The sequence below is a fragment of the Miscanthus floridulus genome, chromosome 16 (assembly GCF_019320115.1).
Source record: "Miscanthus floridulus cultivar M001 chromosome 16, ASM1932011v1, whole genome shotgun sequence".
In the NCBI taxonomy this organism is placed as follows: Eukaryota; Viridiplantae; Streptophyta; class Magnoliopsida; order Poales; family Poaceae; genus Miscanthus; species Miscanthus floridulus.
The window spans coordinates 32,664,090-32,682,221 of NC_089595.1; the positions used below are offsets into that span (position 1 = coordinate 32,664,090).

An 18,132-nucleotide genomic window follows, 5' to 3' on the forward strand; every position below is an offset into this window, starting at 1 on the left:
GACAATTGAACATATGACAAGCAAATGAAAAATGGCATGCTTACCTCATCGATGACATTATTTACATAAATTTGAATAGCTCCACCAGTTGCTGCAGCAACACATTGCAAATCTTATTGACATGATCGGCGCAGAAAAATAGGCGTTTTAAAAAGTGCATATTCAAAAATCATCTCAGGCAGGCACCGAAAGTACCAATAAATTGCTGCTACTACTACTGTTTCATTATAGTTTCATAGATCAATGAATGATTCAAAGACCAAATAAGTAAATGGGAATGCAGGGAAGATAATAGGCGACTAACTTGGAACCAAGTAAACCACCGAATCAGGTTGCTTGCGCTCACTTTTATTTAAGAGTATTCAAATGAGAGGTCATAATAAATATGAGGTTAAAAGCATCTTTACAGATCATTGGAATTAAGATCCAATTTAGTATTGTTGATCACTCATCACTTGCTCTATATCATTTACAAATACAAATGAAAGCCTCTTGTTGACCAATGAACAGCAAGGCACTATTGTACATGTAGCAAAGTAAAAGACCATAAAGTCAATGAAACGATGAACTGTGAACTTAGTTTTAATTTGATAACAAAATACTAACAATGCCCATAATTTTTTGTAAGTAGCATTGGCCATGTCCTCTCTATCCTACAACATATTCATTATGTCCTATTTACGCAATCTATTGACCCAAAAACACAAATAAAATGAGCATAAGTATTCATTATGTCCTATTTGAGCAATCTGTTGACCCAAAAACACAAATGAAACAAGCATAAGTATGTGTGTTTTTAGAATAAAGGGTGGCTCTGTCCTCACTAACCTCATTAGCTTTTGGTTGATTTAGGAGTCTATATTCTCTCATATGCCCTCTGCCAGTCCTCTTGACCCTTCTGTAGAGATGTGTTTCGTTATTCTGAAAAGCCAAATGTGGTCTACACCTTAATCATTAAGAACACATACATAGTAGTGTATACAGTATACCACAATTTTATAAAGTTTATATAGACGAAAAGAAAATATAAATTAGGACTCCAGTAAACTGAATTAGAAACATTCTTATTTCCCATGAGTTTCACATTATTGAGGGGATGATGGGTGAGGAGAAGGGGGTGGTGTGCAGTATAGGTACTATAGGAACCGGTGGAAACTCTTTCCTGCTGTTGTGGATCCCAATCTCATTTGGATATCTGCAACGATAAATCAATTTTAAATATGAATGAGTTCTAAGCAATAGGAGGAGGGCATAATCACTTAAGGGAACCATCACACTTGAGTAAACGTGTGCCAGATGCAGGAACATGTTGTAAGAAAATTTATCCATGATGCGGCAAGAAACGGAACTCCACCATTGTTCGCAACCAATTAGACCCGATTAGAAATCAAGAACTGATTGAAAATAAAAAGGGATAAGTGCGTACAGGGTTGGATCGGAGGAATGGAGTAGTGCGTACAGGCAGGAGCAGAGCTGGACGATGCACGTGTGGTGGCTGCGCCGCCCCTCCCATGTAGGAGGAGGGCAGAATCACTTAAGGGAACCATCACACTTGAGTAAACGTGTGCCAGATGTAGGAACATGTTGTAAGAAAATTTATCCATGATGCGGCGAGAAATGGAACTCCGCCATTGTTCACAACCAATTAGACCCGATTATAAATCAAGAACTGATTGAAAATAAAAAGGGATGAGTGCGTACAGGGTTGGATCGGAGGAAGGGAGAAGTGCGTACAGGCAGGAGCAGAGCTGGACGATGCACGCGTGGTGGCTGCGCCGCCCCTCCCATGGCGCTAGGGCTCCCTGCCTCGCTCGGCCGACGCCTGACTCCACCGGCCACCGAACACGTGCATCCTGCCCCCCGTCGCTGTGCTCCTCCTCCTCCTACTCTAGATCCACTGAAGGCCATGCGCCCATGCCGAGCTCCTGCTCCCTGCCCATGCCAGCACCTCACCTGATCGTTGTGGGATAAGGGGCACGAATGGGGCGGCGTTGGAGGAGGGGCGTGCGCGGGCTACGGGTGGGTGCGGTGGCGCCACGGCCAACTGCGGGTGGGCGACGATGGGGAGGCGGGCGGAGTAATCATGAGACCGAGGCTGAATCACAGGAGCGGTTCCCTTTTGTGCGGCGTGGACGCGGTCGCGCAGCGAGCGGCAGGGGATCGCAGGGGAAGGCAGACCGAGGGAGCAACGGGCGCGGGATTGCACGCGTTGGCAGACGGACAATTCAAAACAAATATCGCACACAAAAAAAAAATCTACGCTTTATTTTTTTAGTTGTAGAGATAAAACGATGCGGCGTGGACGCGGTCGCGCAGCGAGCGGCAGGGGATCGTAGGGGAAGGCAGACCGAGGGAGCAACGGGCGCGGGATTGCACGCGTTGGCAGATGGATAATTCAAAACAAATATCGCACAAAAAAAAATCTACGCTTTATTTTTTTAGTTGTAGAGATAAAACGAGAAAAAAGGACAAGCCAAAAAGGATTTCACCTTCCAGCCAAAAAACCCTGTCGTGGTGGGGGGTCTGTGTCTGTGTCTATGTTTGCCGTTGTTTAGTTTCAAAAAGTTTTTTCTAAAAAATGCTACAATATCTATCACATTGAATCTTATGATACGTGTATGGAGCATTAAATATAGATGAAAAAAAACTAATTATACAGTTTGGTTAGAAATTACGAGATAAATATTTTGAGCCTAATTAATCTATAATTAAATAATAATTATTAAATTAAAACAAAAGTGCTACGATAGCTAAATTTCCAAAATTCTGCCAACTAAACACAGCCTCTGTGTCTGTGCCGTGCCTGGGTGTCGCGCACCCTACGTTACCTGCTGCGGTCGCCTCCCCACTAGCAGCTGCAGCTCCCCCAGCCGTGCCACGCGTGACCGTGAGAGGGGGAGGGGGGTATTTAACTAACGGCGGGCCGAGGATGCGAGCTCTCGCGGCAGCAGCAACTGCAGTGGCGGCGCCTACCCCCGCGCGCCTCCGTTTCCGTCTCCCGCTCCTCCCCCGCGCCCCGCGCTCCGGTGAGTTCGCTCCCCCGCCACGCCTTCCTCCCCGAGCCCGCTGCTCTCACCGCCTCTGCTCGGCGCGGAGAAACAGGGAGGGAGGGGATTTTAGGGTCAGTCTGGGTGTGAGCGCGACGCGCGGTTTGGGGTTTAGGGTTTGGTGGTCAGGGTGGCGTTAGATTCTGTTAGGGATGGTGGTGGGGTTTCCCGTGGATTTTTGAGAGGGGGCTCGAGGTTTGGATGTTGGGTGAGGTTGGGTTTATAGATTTGCTCTGTATTGGGGCTCACCCTCTCCACCCCGTTGCATCAGCGGAGATTAGTGTAGCGTCAGGGCTCACGTGCGCTTTTTCTGGATGAATAAATTGTTAGGTTCATCACCAACATTGCTTTAAAACTATTAATAACTGGCGAGTGGTGAGGGCGCTAGATTTGGACTGCATCAGCTGATTGGGATTATCTGTCAGGAACATTGAACTTGTTACGCTTTTGGTTCGGTTACTTATGCTCATTTCATTGCTTAATTAATTAATTTGGGCTTGCTTTCTCGTACGTTATCGGTTACTTGTGCTCATTTGATTTCTTAATTTGCTTCAAATTAACCAGTGTGGGCACTAGGTTTGGATTGTTAGCGGATTAGGATTCGCTGTCAGGAGCGTTGCACTTGTTATGCTTCCTTTTCAGTTCAGACTCACTGCATTGATTAATTGATTAATTTGGACTTGTTTTCTTGTTCTGGTGTTGTCTACCTAGCCAGGTCATTGTAGAGCCGCTTCTTCCTCCAGGCTTGTGCGGTTCTCGTGCAGTGCCAGCCACCATGGGAGATGAGACCTCAACCTCCGTTGCCCCCCAGGAGCAGGACTCCACTGTGGTGAGTGCACTTGAGTGGGCTGCTGCCTCTGAAGACGATTGCATCGCTTAATTTCTTTTTCCAGTTTCCCTGCTTGATTTGAATTTGACTATGACAAGCGGGCTGGGAGTGTCAAGCAACAGCTCTCCAGGCTGGTCCTTTCATCCCTCCGGGCTACCGTGCCTGATGTGGAGGTAGAACCAATGGTTGAAGTTTCAGCAAAGTTTGCTGACTACCAGTGGTACGTTGTTTGCATGTTGCCTTACCTGCTGCATCAATCCCTCATACAATCTGAGTATCTGTTGGTCCTTTGTTAGTTGTTATCATAATTCTTCCAAGTTCTCATCAATTGATTGATTGATTCTTGCTGAACCATGTGCAGCAACAATGCTATGGGATTATGGTCAAAGGTTAAAGGATCTGGAACAAGTTTCAAAAACCCTAATGCCATTGGGCAGGTATTTGTCTATCTTTATTCTTTATAGACTTACGTTAAGAACTTTCTCATAAGATTTGGAACTAATATTCCTTATGATCCGCTTCACTTTTTTCATGCATGCTCAAGCTCTTTAACATTAACGACATACTGTTCTCTTCACATTTTTTCAGGCCATTGCCAAGAACTTGCCTTCTTCTGATATTATTGAATCCACATCTGTTGCTGGACCTGGTTTTGTGAACATTACCTTATCAAACCGCTGGGTTGCACAGGTTTGACTGAGATTTTTATCTACAAGTTATGCTAGCATTAGCAGTGCCATTATCTATTCCGCAAATTTTCAATGAGCTACATTATTGCAGAGAATACAAGACATGCTTGTTAATGGTATCAAGACTTGGGCACCAACTCTGCCAGTAAAGAGGGCAGTGATTGATTTTTCATCACCTAATATTGCAAAGGAAATGCACGTGGGACATTTAAGGTCTACAATTATTGGAGATACATTAGCACGCATGTTTGAGTTCTCGAATGTTGATGTTCTGCGAAGAAATCATGTGGGAGATTGGGGTACACAGGTAACAGGCCTTGTATTGTGTGCTAAACATTTTATTACTTGCTTTTGGTGAAACAAAATGTTTTTACATATTTATGGTTGAACTGCTTTAGTACTTGATTCTTGTGGAAAATACTTTCTCTGGTACCCAACCTTTTCTATACCTACTTAATAGCCTACCATTGCTTAATACATCTGCAATTGTCTATGTCTTCATTGGCCAAAAGGTTCAGTTGGCACCGGTTCTGCTGGTGTTGTGTTAATCACCTTCTGTTTTGTAACCGGATACCCAGAGTCTGTTTCCACTTTGGCAATTTATTTATATCTATGGAAGCATCACCACACTTTCCTTAACATTGTGACTACCTTTTTTATATGTGTAGTAGTTGCCATGTAATTTCTGTATCCAGGATTTCCTATTAACACATTTTCATTTGTAAGAAGTAAAATCATGCTTAGATTAAAAGATTTTTTTGGCTGGGCTGTTGGAGAAGTTTGTGTCTTGGTTTCCTGTAGGTGGCCTGAAAGATTGAGACTGTTTACTGCAGCACATGCAGCATGCTAACTATTGTTTCTGTTCATGCAGTTCGGGATGCTAATAGAATATCTTTTTGAGAAATTTCCAAATTGGAAGGAGATAGGTAGCCAGGCCATTGGGGACCTTCAGGTAACACGTTCAGTGCAATGATGCAATTATTTATCACTTAGCTCTCTGCATACAAAACATGCAAACATGAAAGCCAAATTCGATACCAAGTTGACCACTAAGTTTTGTTGTCATATACTAAAAAAGTTATTAGGATAAAATGACAAAAGTATTTCTGTGAAATATTAACTCAAACCATATATCCAATCACTTAACAATAGATCTTTGGTCAAAATTAATAGGCTCTGACTGTATTCATGGTAGCACTTGTGAATACCACACCCAAATGCTTATTCAACTGTTCAACAACAACAACAACAACAAAGCTTGTCAGTCCCAAGCAAGTTGGGGTAGGCTAGAGTTGAAACCCACCATGAGTCCCTAGGCTTATTCAACTGTTATGCACAGTATTATTGCTGTGGTGGCTTATGCCTTGTCAGTGTCATAAATTAGTAAATTACTGTTGTGATTGTATTGTGGTGTCATTCTAAAATCCACTACATTTATCTCCTCAACGTGTGTATCTGGGTTAGCACATTGGATTTTTCTTTTTGTTGGTAGTTTCTTGTTATAAGTTGAGCATCCTTCTACCTACTTCATAGTTGGTTGCCTGTTTTCCTTCATAGTCCATCAAAGCACTTGTGTGTTTCAAAATCAATGGATCCCTTAAAATAAGTGCTGGGAATTGGCAATTTTTTTTGCCATATGACAACGTGTCTTATTCCTGCTGTTGGGACTGACATTTTAACATTTTAACTTTGGTTATATGACACAGATTTTCTATAAAGCATCCAAGCATAAGTTTGACAGATGCAGAATTTAAAGCAAGGGCTCAACAAGGAGTTGTTCGGCTACAGGTGAGAGCATCATTTTGGATGTCGACTCTGGGAAGGTTGACATGTTCTCATCCAAGCGTTGTATTATCTGTAGGGAGGGGAGGAAAAATATCGAGAAGCATGGAAAAAGATTTGTGACATTAGCAGGAGCGAATTTGACTTGGTCTACAAGCGCCTAAATGTGGTGCTTGAAGAAAAGGTACGATACATTGTAGTTGAAACATACTCCCTCCGTTCCTTAATATAAGCCATATAGATTTCTAAAGAAAATTCCAAAATATAGGAACGTATCAGCTCCCACGCCGATTAGTTTGGAAACCTTCCCACCGTACATAGCACATGCCCGAACCAATGCCTTAGATTTAGGAAGCAATCTGATTGGAAGAGAGAAGATGGCCTGATTTTCCTTTTTTTCCTCGGTCTCACGTCCTTCCCCAAGCCGTGCGTTAATATTGGTGCTAAAAACTATATGGCTTATATTAAGGAACGGAGGGAGTATATTTTTGATGGAAAGGTTGGTTGCCAACAGAATTTAGGTGTGAGGTGAAATTACTCATGGATATTTTGGGCTTTGATTCACATCTAAATTTTGGTTTCTAGCATTGTCTTGGCAGCATTCCTGTTCACATCAACTTCTACCATGTTCAATTTTTCACAGAAAAAGTACATGCATATCTGCGTTTTAACTGGAGCATTTGTATCCCTTGTTAATCAAAGTTTGATGAATTGGTATTGTTGAATGTTTATGCTAGTTTGCCTCTTCAATGAAGCAGCTGACCAGGTTATTGGTTTAGGCTAATTAATGTAGCACCTTTCAGGGGGAGAGTTTCTATAATCCTTATATTCCTCAAGTGCTGGAGGAATTGAATAACAAAGGCTTGATCAAGGAGAGTGAGGGTGCCCGAGTTATATTTATTCAAGGTCATCAAATCCCTTTGATAGTGGTTAAGAGTGATGGTGGCTTCAACTATGCCTCAACAGACTTAGCTGCTCTTTGGTAAGTGCTTGTGCTTTTGAGGGTTCATTCAGTTGTTCTCTATTGAAGCAAACAGAATGTATTTGTGTAATTGATGCATCTAGTGTGGATTTAATATTTTTCTGTCCATGGTTTTATGGAGGTATCGGCTCAATGTTGAGCAGGCAGAATGGATCATATATGTGACAGATGTTGGTCAGCAGCAGCACTTTGACATGTTTTTCAGTGTAAGCACGGAGTAGCACTAAGGTGTTATCCATTTTCTGTGCTTTTATTTAATCTTCTACTGTCTTTCTACAGGCTGCAAAGATGGCCGGTTGGCTCCCAGATCCAAGTGAAAAGAAGTTTCTGAAAACAAGCCATGTTGGATTTGGTCTTGTTCTTGGTTCAGATGGCAAGCGGTTCCGAACCCGCAGTACTGAGGTTGTTCGATTGGTAGAGCTACTTGATGAGGCTAAATCTCGGAGCAAATCAGAACTACAACAACGGCTCAATGAAAATGGTAAATTGGACTATTTCGGAACCTTATTGTTATCCTTCAGGTAAATATGATCATTATTTTTGTTCAGGCAAAATTGTTGACTGGACGGATGAGGAATTAGAGCAAACTTCAGAGGCAGTTGGATATGGTGCTGTGAAGTATGTTCAGAAATGTCTTGTTTTAGAAAGATGCATCTCTTGATTTGACTAAGAAATAACTAAGTATTTTAGGGATAATCCAATTTATCATAATGAATTTCTGTAACTTTACTACAGGTATGCTGATCTCAAAAATAATCGGCTGACTAATTACACATTTAATTTTGAACAGATGCTGAGCGATAAGGTAAAACTCAAACTATTTTCATAGAATGCACTGTGGAAATTTTGTTGACATGATCATCATTATGCTCATGTTCATTCTTCCATGTGAACAGGGAAATACTGCTGTGTACCTTCAGTATGCACATGCTCGTATTTGTTCCATTATTCGGAAATCCAACAAGGATGTGGAAGAGCTGAAGATGGTAAGCTTTATGTTTTACTCGTGCAGATATCATTAATTTGGTGAAGGTTTAGCACCAATTCTCCTTGCTATCAGTCATGAGCTGAAAATTTCTTACTGTTTTCTTCTAGAGCGGAGCCATTTCTCTCGACCATCCAGATGAGCGCGTGTTGGGGCTATATCTTATCCGATTTGCAGAGGTACCTTTCCTCACTATTAGTGAACTTTATTTTATATAAGTTTGTGGAAGTCAGGATACCAATGCCAATGTTGAGTCGCTGGTCAGTTCTGGTTTTGATCTGAAGAGCATACATGGTAATTATAAGGCGTATTTGGGTGTTGGGATCTTTTTGGCTTTTTGCTGTATGATTTTCCTTCTTGGATACTGCAAGAATGTTTTTTTTCTTGTTGTATACTCCAAGAACAATTTTCTGTTTGGCTTCAGGTGCAATCTAGTTTAACTGAAATTACTACAATTTGCCTTTTCTGATTGCACTGCAATATGTTTCAGGTTGTTGAAGAGGCCTGCACGAATCTACTTCCAAATGTTGTGTGTGAATACTTGTACAATCTATCTGAAATGTTCACAAAATTCTATACCAACTGCCAGGTATACTTCTTTCCATTTGCATCACTCTTCCTCTCTTCAAATGAACCTTACACTGTTTCTTGGGTATTTACTATTTAGGTTAGCATCAGCTCAAACAAACTGCAAAAAGACCCGTTTATTTCCATACAACAGTAATACTGTGCTGATGACCTGATGCTCTTTAACCACTCTCACTCTGCATTGATCCCAACAGGTGGTCGGGTCACCGGAGGAGACGAGCCGCTTGTTGCTTTGCCAAGCGACTGCTGTCGTCATGCGACAGTGCTTCAACCTGCTCGGGATCACACCAGTCTACAAGCTGTGATCGGCTGCATGTCGAACATCGCTTTACTTAGAAACCCCAATTCATGAAGGTTGCAGTTTTGGTCTTGTAACCTAGTTGAGGCAGCTAACATACTCAAAGTCAAAAGGTTGTAGCAAAATATGCTTGCAGAGTTTCTATTGATCCCTTCCATTATGTATTTTGTGTTTCGTCTTCCCTCGTGGCAGCTTATCAGCCAATGCTGTATGGCAAGCGTGCCGGTAGGCAAGTTTAGGTTATGATCCTAGACCGCAAACCCTAATCTTCCGTTGTCTACTCCACCCTTGTTCTGTGTGCTCCCCTGTTGAGGTAAAACTGGGTTTGGCTACTCCAAATTCTTCAGAAGACAACATGTTCACATTTCGGGTTCTTCGAAAATATTCTCTATTCAAGTTGAAAATAGCGGATTGGGGTCATTGTCCTGACTAGAATGGGTCCTTTAACCTGCAATATCCTGATGACTGGAGATTTCCCAGTGTTGAGTTACTGGTATGATATCTTTGTTCCTCCTAGTGTTGAATTGCTATTATGATTTCTGTTCCTGGTAGTGTTGGATTACTATGAAATAAAACAGCAAAAGCTAGTTGGAAGTTTCACCTGACCTGATGGCTATAACCTGAACCTGAACCTGCTGGCTATCTGTACCAGGACCCGCACATATATAAAGGTTTGGCTTCATACTTTCTCATAGCATTTGCCAGCCACATTGCACATCTCTTTTGATGCTATCAATTCAGAATGGTCATTGTGTCACTGTAAACCACAGAAAGTGAGCACTTTCGTGATTTTTCTCTGGACAGAGGAAGCGGATGTTACAAGTGATAAATGATATGACAAGTTGAATTTGAATAGCAAATGTTTGTGTAGCTATTCTGTCTGACTAAGGTAGTGATAACCGCGGTCTCCAGAGAATTATTGGTAGCTTGCTATGTACCCATATGCAATGAAACAACAATCTATAGTAAGCCATGAACGTTGATCACAATTTGCTAAAAATAAATAAATAAATTGATCACAATAGCAGCTGATTTTCTGGAGAAGTTCCCCTGTAAGTACTAACAAGTTGTAAGAACTAAGGAGTTGTTTTGTGATAGTCGACCAGAATTCACTGAAACCATCCCGTGCTAATTTTTTAAAACATGACACTAAGAGGGTGATTAAGCAAATGTTGTCCACAATTGGTCAAATAGGCAACAAAATATAAGAAAGCTGTCCGCATTAAGGGAAATTGCCTAGCCTAGTAGTAAATCGTTGTCGAAGTGCATCTGTTTGTTACTCTTTTTGAAGCGGATGACGAGGATTATCACAAAGTGGGTGGTAGCTTACGTAATCACACATGTCTAGTGACGCAAACCATCAGTCTTGGTAGTAAATAAAATATATTAACATAAACCTCGCGGATTATTAAGCTGACCAATTCACCTTTATAAACGTTACAAAGGCTTCCTCTGCCCCTATTCCTTCTCCGGCAACATACAAACTCTACCATAACTCTCCATGGCATGGAGAAACCACAACAAGGTTATAATCAATATGTGTGATCTTCCCGCCCACATTAGCATCGCCATCGTTTCGTCATATGTAAGCTTAATCGAAAAGATACAGTAAACATCGCAAGGCGGTATTAACCTTGCGCGAGGACAGCTATGACCTCCCTGCTCGTTCAGTCTTCCATCCATGGTCGTCCTCCCCGTGAGGAGGGCGGTGCTACAGGCCTAGAGCGGCCTAGGTCTTTTTGAATTGCAGCAGCTCGGGCACTTGTACTGCTTTATGCTCTCCGCCTTCGCGGGGGTGATCTTCACGCACTTGCCGTGGTACCACTTCTCGCACACATCGCACCCGATCCAGAACTCGTCTGCGCTGTATATTCCACCACATGTCCCGCACAAGGTTTCGCTGTGGTTACCGTCGTCTTCATCATAGCCCTCGTCAGGCTCCCTGGCATTATTTTCTAATCGTGGCTCGCTTGTTTGCTGGAGAGACAGATCAAGTTCAACATCATAACATGACAATAGAAGAGGTGGTAAAAACAAAGGCGGATTCTTGTTACCTTTGCTGACAGTTTATTTCTACCACTATTGTCAGTACCGGATCTGTCCCTCTCCTTAGATTGTTTCACACCACCGGAGACGACTTCAAACACAGTTGGCAGATCATTCATCATGCCAAACAAACGCTTCCTGCTCAATTTGAAAGCAAAAGCATTACACAAATGATTACCGCAATATCAACTTCTGTAATGGCAGTTAAATTATATAGATTGTAGTAACATCTGTTATTATTGTGTCATGGGCTACTGGATCCTGCTACAACAACCAAAAACAATTGCAGGGTGGAATATGAAATGTTTCACTTCCATTGTAGTTCAAGTCAAGGCTGCTTAATACCTTTTAACTTAGTATGATTGACTAGCCAAAGGTAACTGTAAGAACATTTTTTATGAAAAAAACAATGCCACAACTATAAGATTGCAAGTTGCAACTGGCCAATATTAGGGTGTGTTTGGGAGGGCTCCTCCCCAAAAGCTCCTCCTACTAAACCGTTTGGTAGGGCTCCTCCGGAGGAGCCGAGACGGAGCCAGAGAGGAGCCCTACCAAACGGGGCCTTAATGTTGTTTTAAGTGTCTTAATGTCTACAACTACAAGTGATTTTACTGGGTGACTAAGGTCCCAATACTCATCATGCTGTAAAGGAAATAATTCACTTGTACTCATCACTGACTGCTCTCAAAAAACCCTTGGTCTACAACAAAGATTATTCAAATGAAGAATGTATCATTGGGAAAGAACAAATAAAGTGCTGGAAATATACCAAGCTACCCTACATATTTTTAAAATCATGAAGTTTAGCTAAACATAAATTTAATTTGGCAACATTGCACAGGAGTTGAGCAGTTGGAGCTATATACTATTTACGAAAGTACTTGAGTGCACAGTATTGTCCCAAAGTCCTCAAAAGATATAAAGCAGTAAGACCAAACTAGCTTGCACATGTGAAGATGAAAACACTTAACTCATTAAATACTCATGGAAAATGTTGCCTCAAACAAATCTATAAAATATTAGCAGTTTGACAACAAGTCCAAAAGTTAAATAATGTCAATGTATCTGGAGTACAAACTAAAAGCAAGTGTACAAATGGAACTAGTAAGCAAAGCAATTTAAGGATGAGCTGCTTTTGCTCCAAACAAACTTCAGTTACCAACTCCATATATGATACCACCACCTTTCCAGATTTTAATCAGAAATCAGCTAATTCATAGGACAATAAATTTGGAGATACATAAGAAAATGGAACCTATTCCAAACAACCTACATGAGGATGTATTATATGACATCAAGTCCAAACAATTTTCAGTCAGTATCCATGTCCTTTACACAAAATGGAGTATGCATTCAGGTTGTATAGAAAGGTGGTGATTACATGTGCAATGATTTTGATTATAAGAAACAATACAATATGTTGTCAGGTACCTAATAGTTGTGTCTCTTGTTTAGTAATCTGCAGTCATTATATATCATAGCAATGAATAATCAGGAGGGCTTGCTCTAGTTCTAGAAGTGGTTATTGAATATGGGAAAATACATATATTATAAGACAGATTTCATACAATTGTACCCCCCCCCCCCCCCCCCAACCTCAAAAAAAAAAAATCGTCTCTCCCTATACTCATCATCAATCTTTTTTTCCACTGTTGGAGACTAACAAATGATCTTAACAATGAGCAATTAACTCAGTCTAGCATGGGAGATATTGCAGTGCTGCACATTTTCAAACCACAGGATAATCTTGTCAAATCATACTAGTTAGCAGTTAGTCCAGATTTGGCCTGTGCCTCTTACTAATCCCTCTTTTCTTTTTTGCACTTTCCTATGGCTCTTGCTGGGTTCCATCTCTAGCCTGTGCCAGCCTGCTCGGGACTAAAAGGCTGGCCACGGTCATCAATAGCTACTTCGGCAGAAATATTAGTACAAGCTTGAAGTATAGTACTTAAGCAAACCACAAAATCAGAACCATCCACCAAATCCAAATGTAAGCACAATCTCAGTGAGTAACAAGTGGAAGCCAGAAGAGATCGTAATCATGAATTCACACTTGCATGCTTTTTAACTAAAAAGTTTGTAAGTAACTAAGTATAACCATCACAGAAAAAGTTTCAAAGCCTTGAAGTCAGAGCAAGAAGTCTTTCAGGAATAACAAGCTGGAAATTTCTCACATGGAGGTATCTTCATATCTTTATGCTGCAATAACTTATATACATGATGGAAGAAATTCATTCCCAAAAATGGAATCTACTTAAAACGACAGAGCAGGCTTTAAGCATTTGAATATTTCTGAGGCATATTTAGTTCAGCAAAATATGAACATTCTGATGGCAAGGAAGGGTCTCCACTAAGCTTTCCACATGAATAAACAACACTAATTTTCATTAGGGCAGTATTAACATCTTAGGGAAGAATAAAACTTCAGTTCACACACACATGCTCAGAAGTTTACATCAAACTAACTACAGCACAGATAATAGATATCCTCCCCAACTTCAGCAAAATATTGCTTTGTAAGCTAATATAACTTAGTAATTCGCATGATTATAGTAAACAATTCATCGGCACAGCTCCTTAAATTGCTACATGGGAACAAACTCATTTGCTCAACAGAGCAGCTCCTTAAATTGTTACATGGGAACAAACTCATTTGCTTTCTAAATCGAAAATTGGCAAATTCCACGAAACCAGAAGGCCCAAATCTGAACAGTTACTTGTCAAATCAAATGTTGGATCCGAACACGTCAGCACCAGGACATGCATACAGAGGGCACAGCACACCTTGCATACCCTGACATCCACTTCAACTCACAGAATACTCCTGAGACAGCCTCAGCACATGTATATGCATGTCATATGTGTCAATGAGCACAGACAGCACACACCAAGAGGAGCAGGCGACCGCAACAAGGCAAGCTTCGGACCTTGAGAAACAGAGGCGAAAATTGGGAGATGGAGGAGGAATGGTGTGGTACCGATCATTGCGGTTGAGCCGCGCGGCGTAGTAGAATGCGACGGAGACGAGCCACGAGTCGGAGTGGACGGCGACGAGCGCGAGCCAGTCGCGACGGTTCATCCCGTCGCGCGCGAAGTTGATCCCGAGCGCCGGCTCCGGCAGCTCCGTGGGCACCTCCTCCGCCGGCAGCGCCACCTCCCACGCTTCGTTCGCGTACCCGTACAGGCACAGGTTCTCCTTGTCTACCGACACCCAACCCCCAACCAAACACCGGATCAGCTCGCACCCAGATCAAATCGAAGGCCAGAGATCGCGAGGGGAAGGAGACTGACCTGGATCGCACAGCGCGTAGAACTCCTCGACGTCTGCGAAGCGAGAGGAGGGGAGGGGCTAGGGTTAGAGCTGGAACCTTCACAAGCGTGGCGGGAAGCAGGAGCCCCGGGGGCGTACCGTGGGTGAGGGCGCGGAGGATGGCGGAGCGGCGGGCGCGGTAGTCCTTGTAGATGTCGTCGACGGAGCGGGGAGCGGAGCCGCTCCCGGCGCCGGCGCGGCGGTAGGAGGCGTCCATCGGCCCGGGGCGGCGCGTGTGCGTCTGATCTCCGGCGAGAGCGAGACCGCAGGAGGGAAGGGAGGAGATGACTGATCGCGATGCGGTCGGGAGCCCCTGCGGATGTCTAGATTTTTATTTTGTCCTACGATGGAAGCAAACCTCATCATCTATTTAAAGTCTACGAGAGCTTGGACAAAGATTTTTTTTTTTGTTCAAAATCACGGGAGCTAAATCAAGTCGGAGAATGTTCGGTGGGATCACAAATTCACAATCATATTAGGATCTTATTAAGGATAAAAGCCACAAAGGTACAGATGGTATTGTGACCGGAATAGTAAAATCAGGCTCCTTATTAATCCATATATATCATAAAGTCATACAGCAAGACGATTAAGGACCCTTTTCATCTAAATTTGGCTGCTGCTGAGGCTGATTTGTTGTAAGAGAAAAATACTATTGCTTTGTTGAAAATTACTGCAATGGTTTGATTCTTCGTTAAGCGCAACGGTAAATGTCAAACCTTTTTTTTTTTTTGTCATCTAGCGCAGTTTGAGAGGAAACTCAATCTATGAGACTGCAATATTCTTGGATCTAGTGTTGGCTCTACACGAAGACTCTTCTATTTGCGTGTGGCACATATGGCGTTTGGTCGTCTACTGATCTTGTATGGTAACAAACTTTTTGTCATCCAACGACACTATAAGAGGAAATTCTTTCCAAGAGATTATAATTTTCTTGCATATAGAAGGAAATAAATAAGGTGAACTTCTAGTATATTTTGGTATATCTATATGATTATTTTTTACAATCTAAACATATAAGTTGTTTTAAGGTTCACATTTTTTTTACTATTATTAGTTAAATTAATTCTTTTTGTATGTCTAATAGATCATGAAAATAGGGGAAAAATGAAAAGAGACAACGAAAAACATATATATAAATTAATATTTTGAGCTCCAGGGTATTGTAGAAGTAAACTGATATTTGAGCTCCGCTCACAACTTAGATGAGTCTTAACTTTGAGGAGGAAGAAAATTTATTCCTTTTGAGGCCCGTTTGCTTCGCTAAAAAAACGCTGAAACACTGTTCCGGTTGATTTGTTGTGAGAGAAAAACACTGTTCCGACTGAAAAAACAAGCCTGAAAAAGACGGATTATAAGAGAAATGAACGGGACATGAATGTAGGAGTACTTTTTATATAAAAAAAGTTAACTAACGAACTTTTTGTCTTAGCGATGACCCATCACCCAGGACCGTGGGGCATCGCTATAAAAGACAATCCCATACGTGTTGGGTTCAATGTAAAGTGTTGTGTAATAATAAGCAAATTATAATGTCCAAATTAAACAATTGGATAACAATATACGTCCACTCAACATCATGTACAGTTCAAAGTATACAACACAAACATTACAAAACGCCACCAAATACATCCACAATACATTTTTTTTATATAAAAAAGGAAACAACTGATTGATGAATTAGAAACATCTCTCCCGAAATTTAAAAGAAGCTCCACGACGACAAAGACACGCATGGCATGGATCCTTACTCTACTGTACGTGGTGGTCAGATGGCCCACCACAAAGCAGCCACGGCGGCGACCGCCACGCAGGACGAAGCAACAGCAGCTCCGACGCCACCGCGCGCGCGCGTCGCCGCCGACGCCGTCGTCGTGGTCCCTGCCGCGGTCTCAGCCGCGGGCGCGTCCGCCACCGCATCCGCCGCGGCCTTCTTCTTCTTCTTGCTCTCCGCGGGCGCGGGCGCCGGCGCGGGGACGGGCGGGCCGTAGAGCGCCCAGGGCAGGAGCACCTTGCTGACCTGGTAGACGATGAGCCTGTCCCCGGCGTAGAGCGGCGTGCCGTCGAGCGTGGCGTTGACCACGCCCGTGGAGACGTTGACGTTGGTGCCGTCGGCGGTGAGGTTCAGCGGGTACTTGCCCCGCCCCGTGTCCCCCGCCTGCGTCCGCAGCGGGTTGCTGACGGTCTCCAGCTGCGCGGCGGCGAGCACCGCCGAGACCACGTGGAACTGCACCAGCGACGTCTTCTGCTGGTCGGACAGTGAGTTGAGCGTGCCCTTGGGGAGCGCCGAGAACGCGCTGTCGGGCGGCGCGAAGACGGTGAGACCGCCGCTTGAGGACTTGCCCTTCAGCTGGTTCGTGATCTGCTCCGCCTCCCGCGTGGATTGGAGCAGCTGGATGAACTTGGTGAACTGCCCGGCTTTGCTTAGGATCGCCGTGATTGTCTTGGGCGCCGCGGGGGCTGGGCCAGGCGCCGACGCCGCCTGGCCGCGCGCCCGCGGAGCGGCGGACGACACGATGAGGACGGCGAGGAGAAGGGCGGAGGCGAGGCGAGACGCCATGATGGGTTAGTTGTACTAGCTAGGACTAGGAGTACTAGCTTTTGTGTGTAGTGTAGCGTTGGATTCTTGATATGTGCATATTGCAATGGAGGCGATCAGTGGGTTATATATATACAAGGAGCGAGGTTGCCGATCGAGGCCGGAGTGAGAGCGAGCGAGGGGATGGAGAGAGAAATGGTGGGATGCCATGCTGCCATGGAGGGGGCTAGCTTAGCTAGCTAGACGTCGAGCTGGAAGATGGCACGTTGATTAGCAGGTGGCGTGGTGGTTTGCTTCAAGGAGCAGCAACTCCACTGGCATTGTGGGGTTTCCGCTGAGGGTTGCACTGGGAATTTGGGATCGATCGGATCTCTCCGTCTTCTAAGACTCCTGTGCGCGAGTGAGAGCTAGAGAATTTTTTGTAATTTAATTAGGTGGAGATGGACGTCGTAAAGACGGCTTAACTAAATAAATCGGGACAGTGATCGGGTAAAGAGTTGCTAACATTTAACAACCTGCTGCATCCATCGGTGGAGCTTTCGGTCCGAGCTGTACATGCATGGTGAAGGTGAATGGAATCGAGATATTCAGACATGCTGCCTGCAATGCTGGATCCAGAGGGAAAATGCGTATAAGGTGGAGCAACGGAATGGAGCCTACTGCTACTACCAATGAAGATTTTCCGTCACTGTGTGTATGGTGCCTCACGTACGTGGTGATGCTAGCTCCTCATGGCCGTCAGATCGCGATCTCCTTCACGATGGGACAATTCTCGAGCACGACCTCAGACCGAATATACGTAGTATATGGGAAGAGAATGAACAATTTCTCAAATCATCAATAAACTATCATGTATTGTCTAAACAAATCTTCGGAGTCATCTTAAATGCAATTCTTCATCCAATCCTGTCTTACATCCAAATGGGCCAAAGAAAACGTATTTTACTATTGTTATGTTTATATAAACTTCTATCATCTATAATAATGAAATTAATTCAACTGCAGTCTTTTTTTATCCTTTAAAGAGTGGTTACAGA

At 43.3% G+C, this 18,132-nt stretch overlaps 2 protein-coding genes and 1 pseudogene across 2 annotated transcripts; 1 reads left to right on the forward strand and 2 right to left on the reverse strand.

The window, feature by feature from the left end:
* The first annotated feature begins 2,873 nt into the window (after window positions 1–2,873).
* On the forward strand, window positions 2,874–9,367 carry LOC136513352 (arginine--tRNA ligase, cytoplasmic-like; annotated as a pseudogene).
* A 1,199-nt stretch (window positions 9,368–10,566) lies between these two features.
* Window positions 10,567–14,900, reverse strand: LOC136513353 (PHD finger protein ALFIN-LIKE 1-like). The gene is made up of 5 exons (XM_066507348.1): window positions 14,656–14,900; window positions 14,538–14,570; window positions 14,225–14,447; window positions 11,255–11,384; window positions 10,567–11,177 (listed from the first exon to the last, which is right to left on the reverse strand). Exons 1-5 carry the CDS (start codon window positions 14,771–14,773, stop codon window positions 10,920–10,922), a joined length of 762 nt encoding a protein of 253 aa, XP_066363445.1. The 5' UTR covers window positions 14,774–14,900; the 3' UTR covers window positions 10,567–10,919.
* Window positions 14,901–16,105: 1,205 nt separating this feature from the next.
* On the reverse strand, window positions 16,106–17,444 carry LOC136512846 (fasciclin-like arabinogalactan protein 11). The gene has a single exon (XM_066506860.1). The coding sequence runs from the start codon at window positions 17,114–17,116 to the stop codon at window positions 16,325–16,327; it is 792 nt and encodes a 263-aa protein (XP_066362957.1). The 5' UTR covers window positions 17,117–17,444; the 3' UTR covers window positions 16,106–16,324.
* Window positions 17,445–18,132: the final 688 nt, after the last annotated feature.

Excerpts from the sequence above, each read along its gene's own strand:
- LOC136513353 (XM_066507348.1), bottom strand. The coding sequence starts at position 14,773 with ATGGACGCCTCCTACCGCCGCGCCGGCGCCGGGAGCGGCTCCGCTCCC. Across the intron at positions 14,571-14,655 it reads CCTCCGCGCCCTCACCCACG|ACGTCGAGGAGTTCTACGCG; the intron begins GTACGCCCCCGG and ends CTCGCTTCGCAG. Across the intron at positions 11,385-14,224 it reads CGGCTCAACCGCAATGATCG|GAAGCGTTTGTTTGGCATGA; the intron begins GTACCACACCAT and ends CAAATTGAGCAG.
- LOC136512846 (XM_066506860.1), bottom strand. The coding sequence starts at position 17,116 with ATGGCGTCTCGCCTCGCCTCCGCCCTTCTCCTCGCCGTCCTCATCGTG.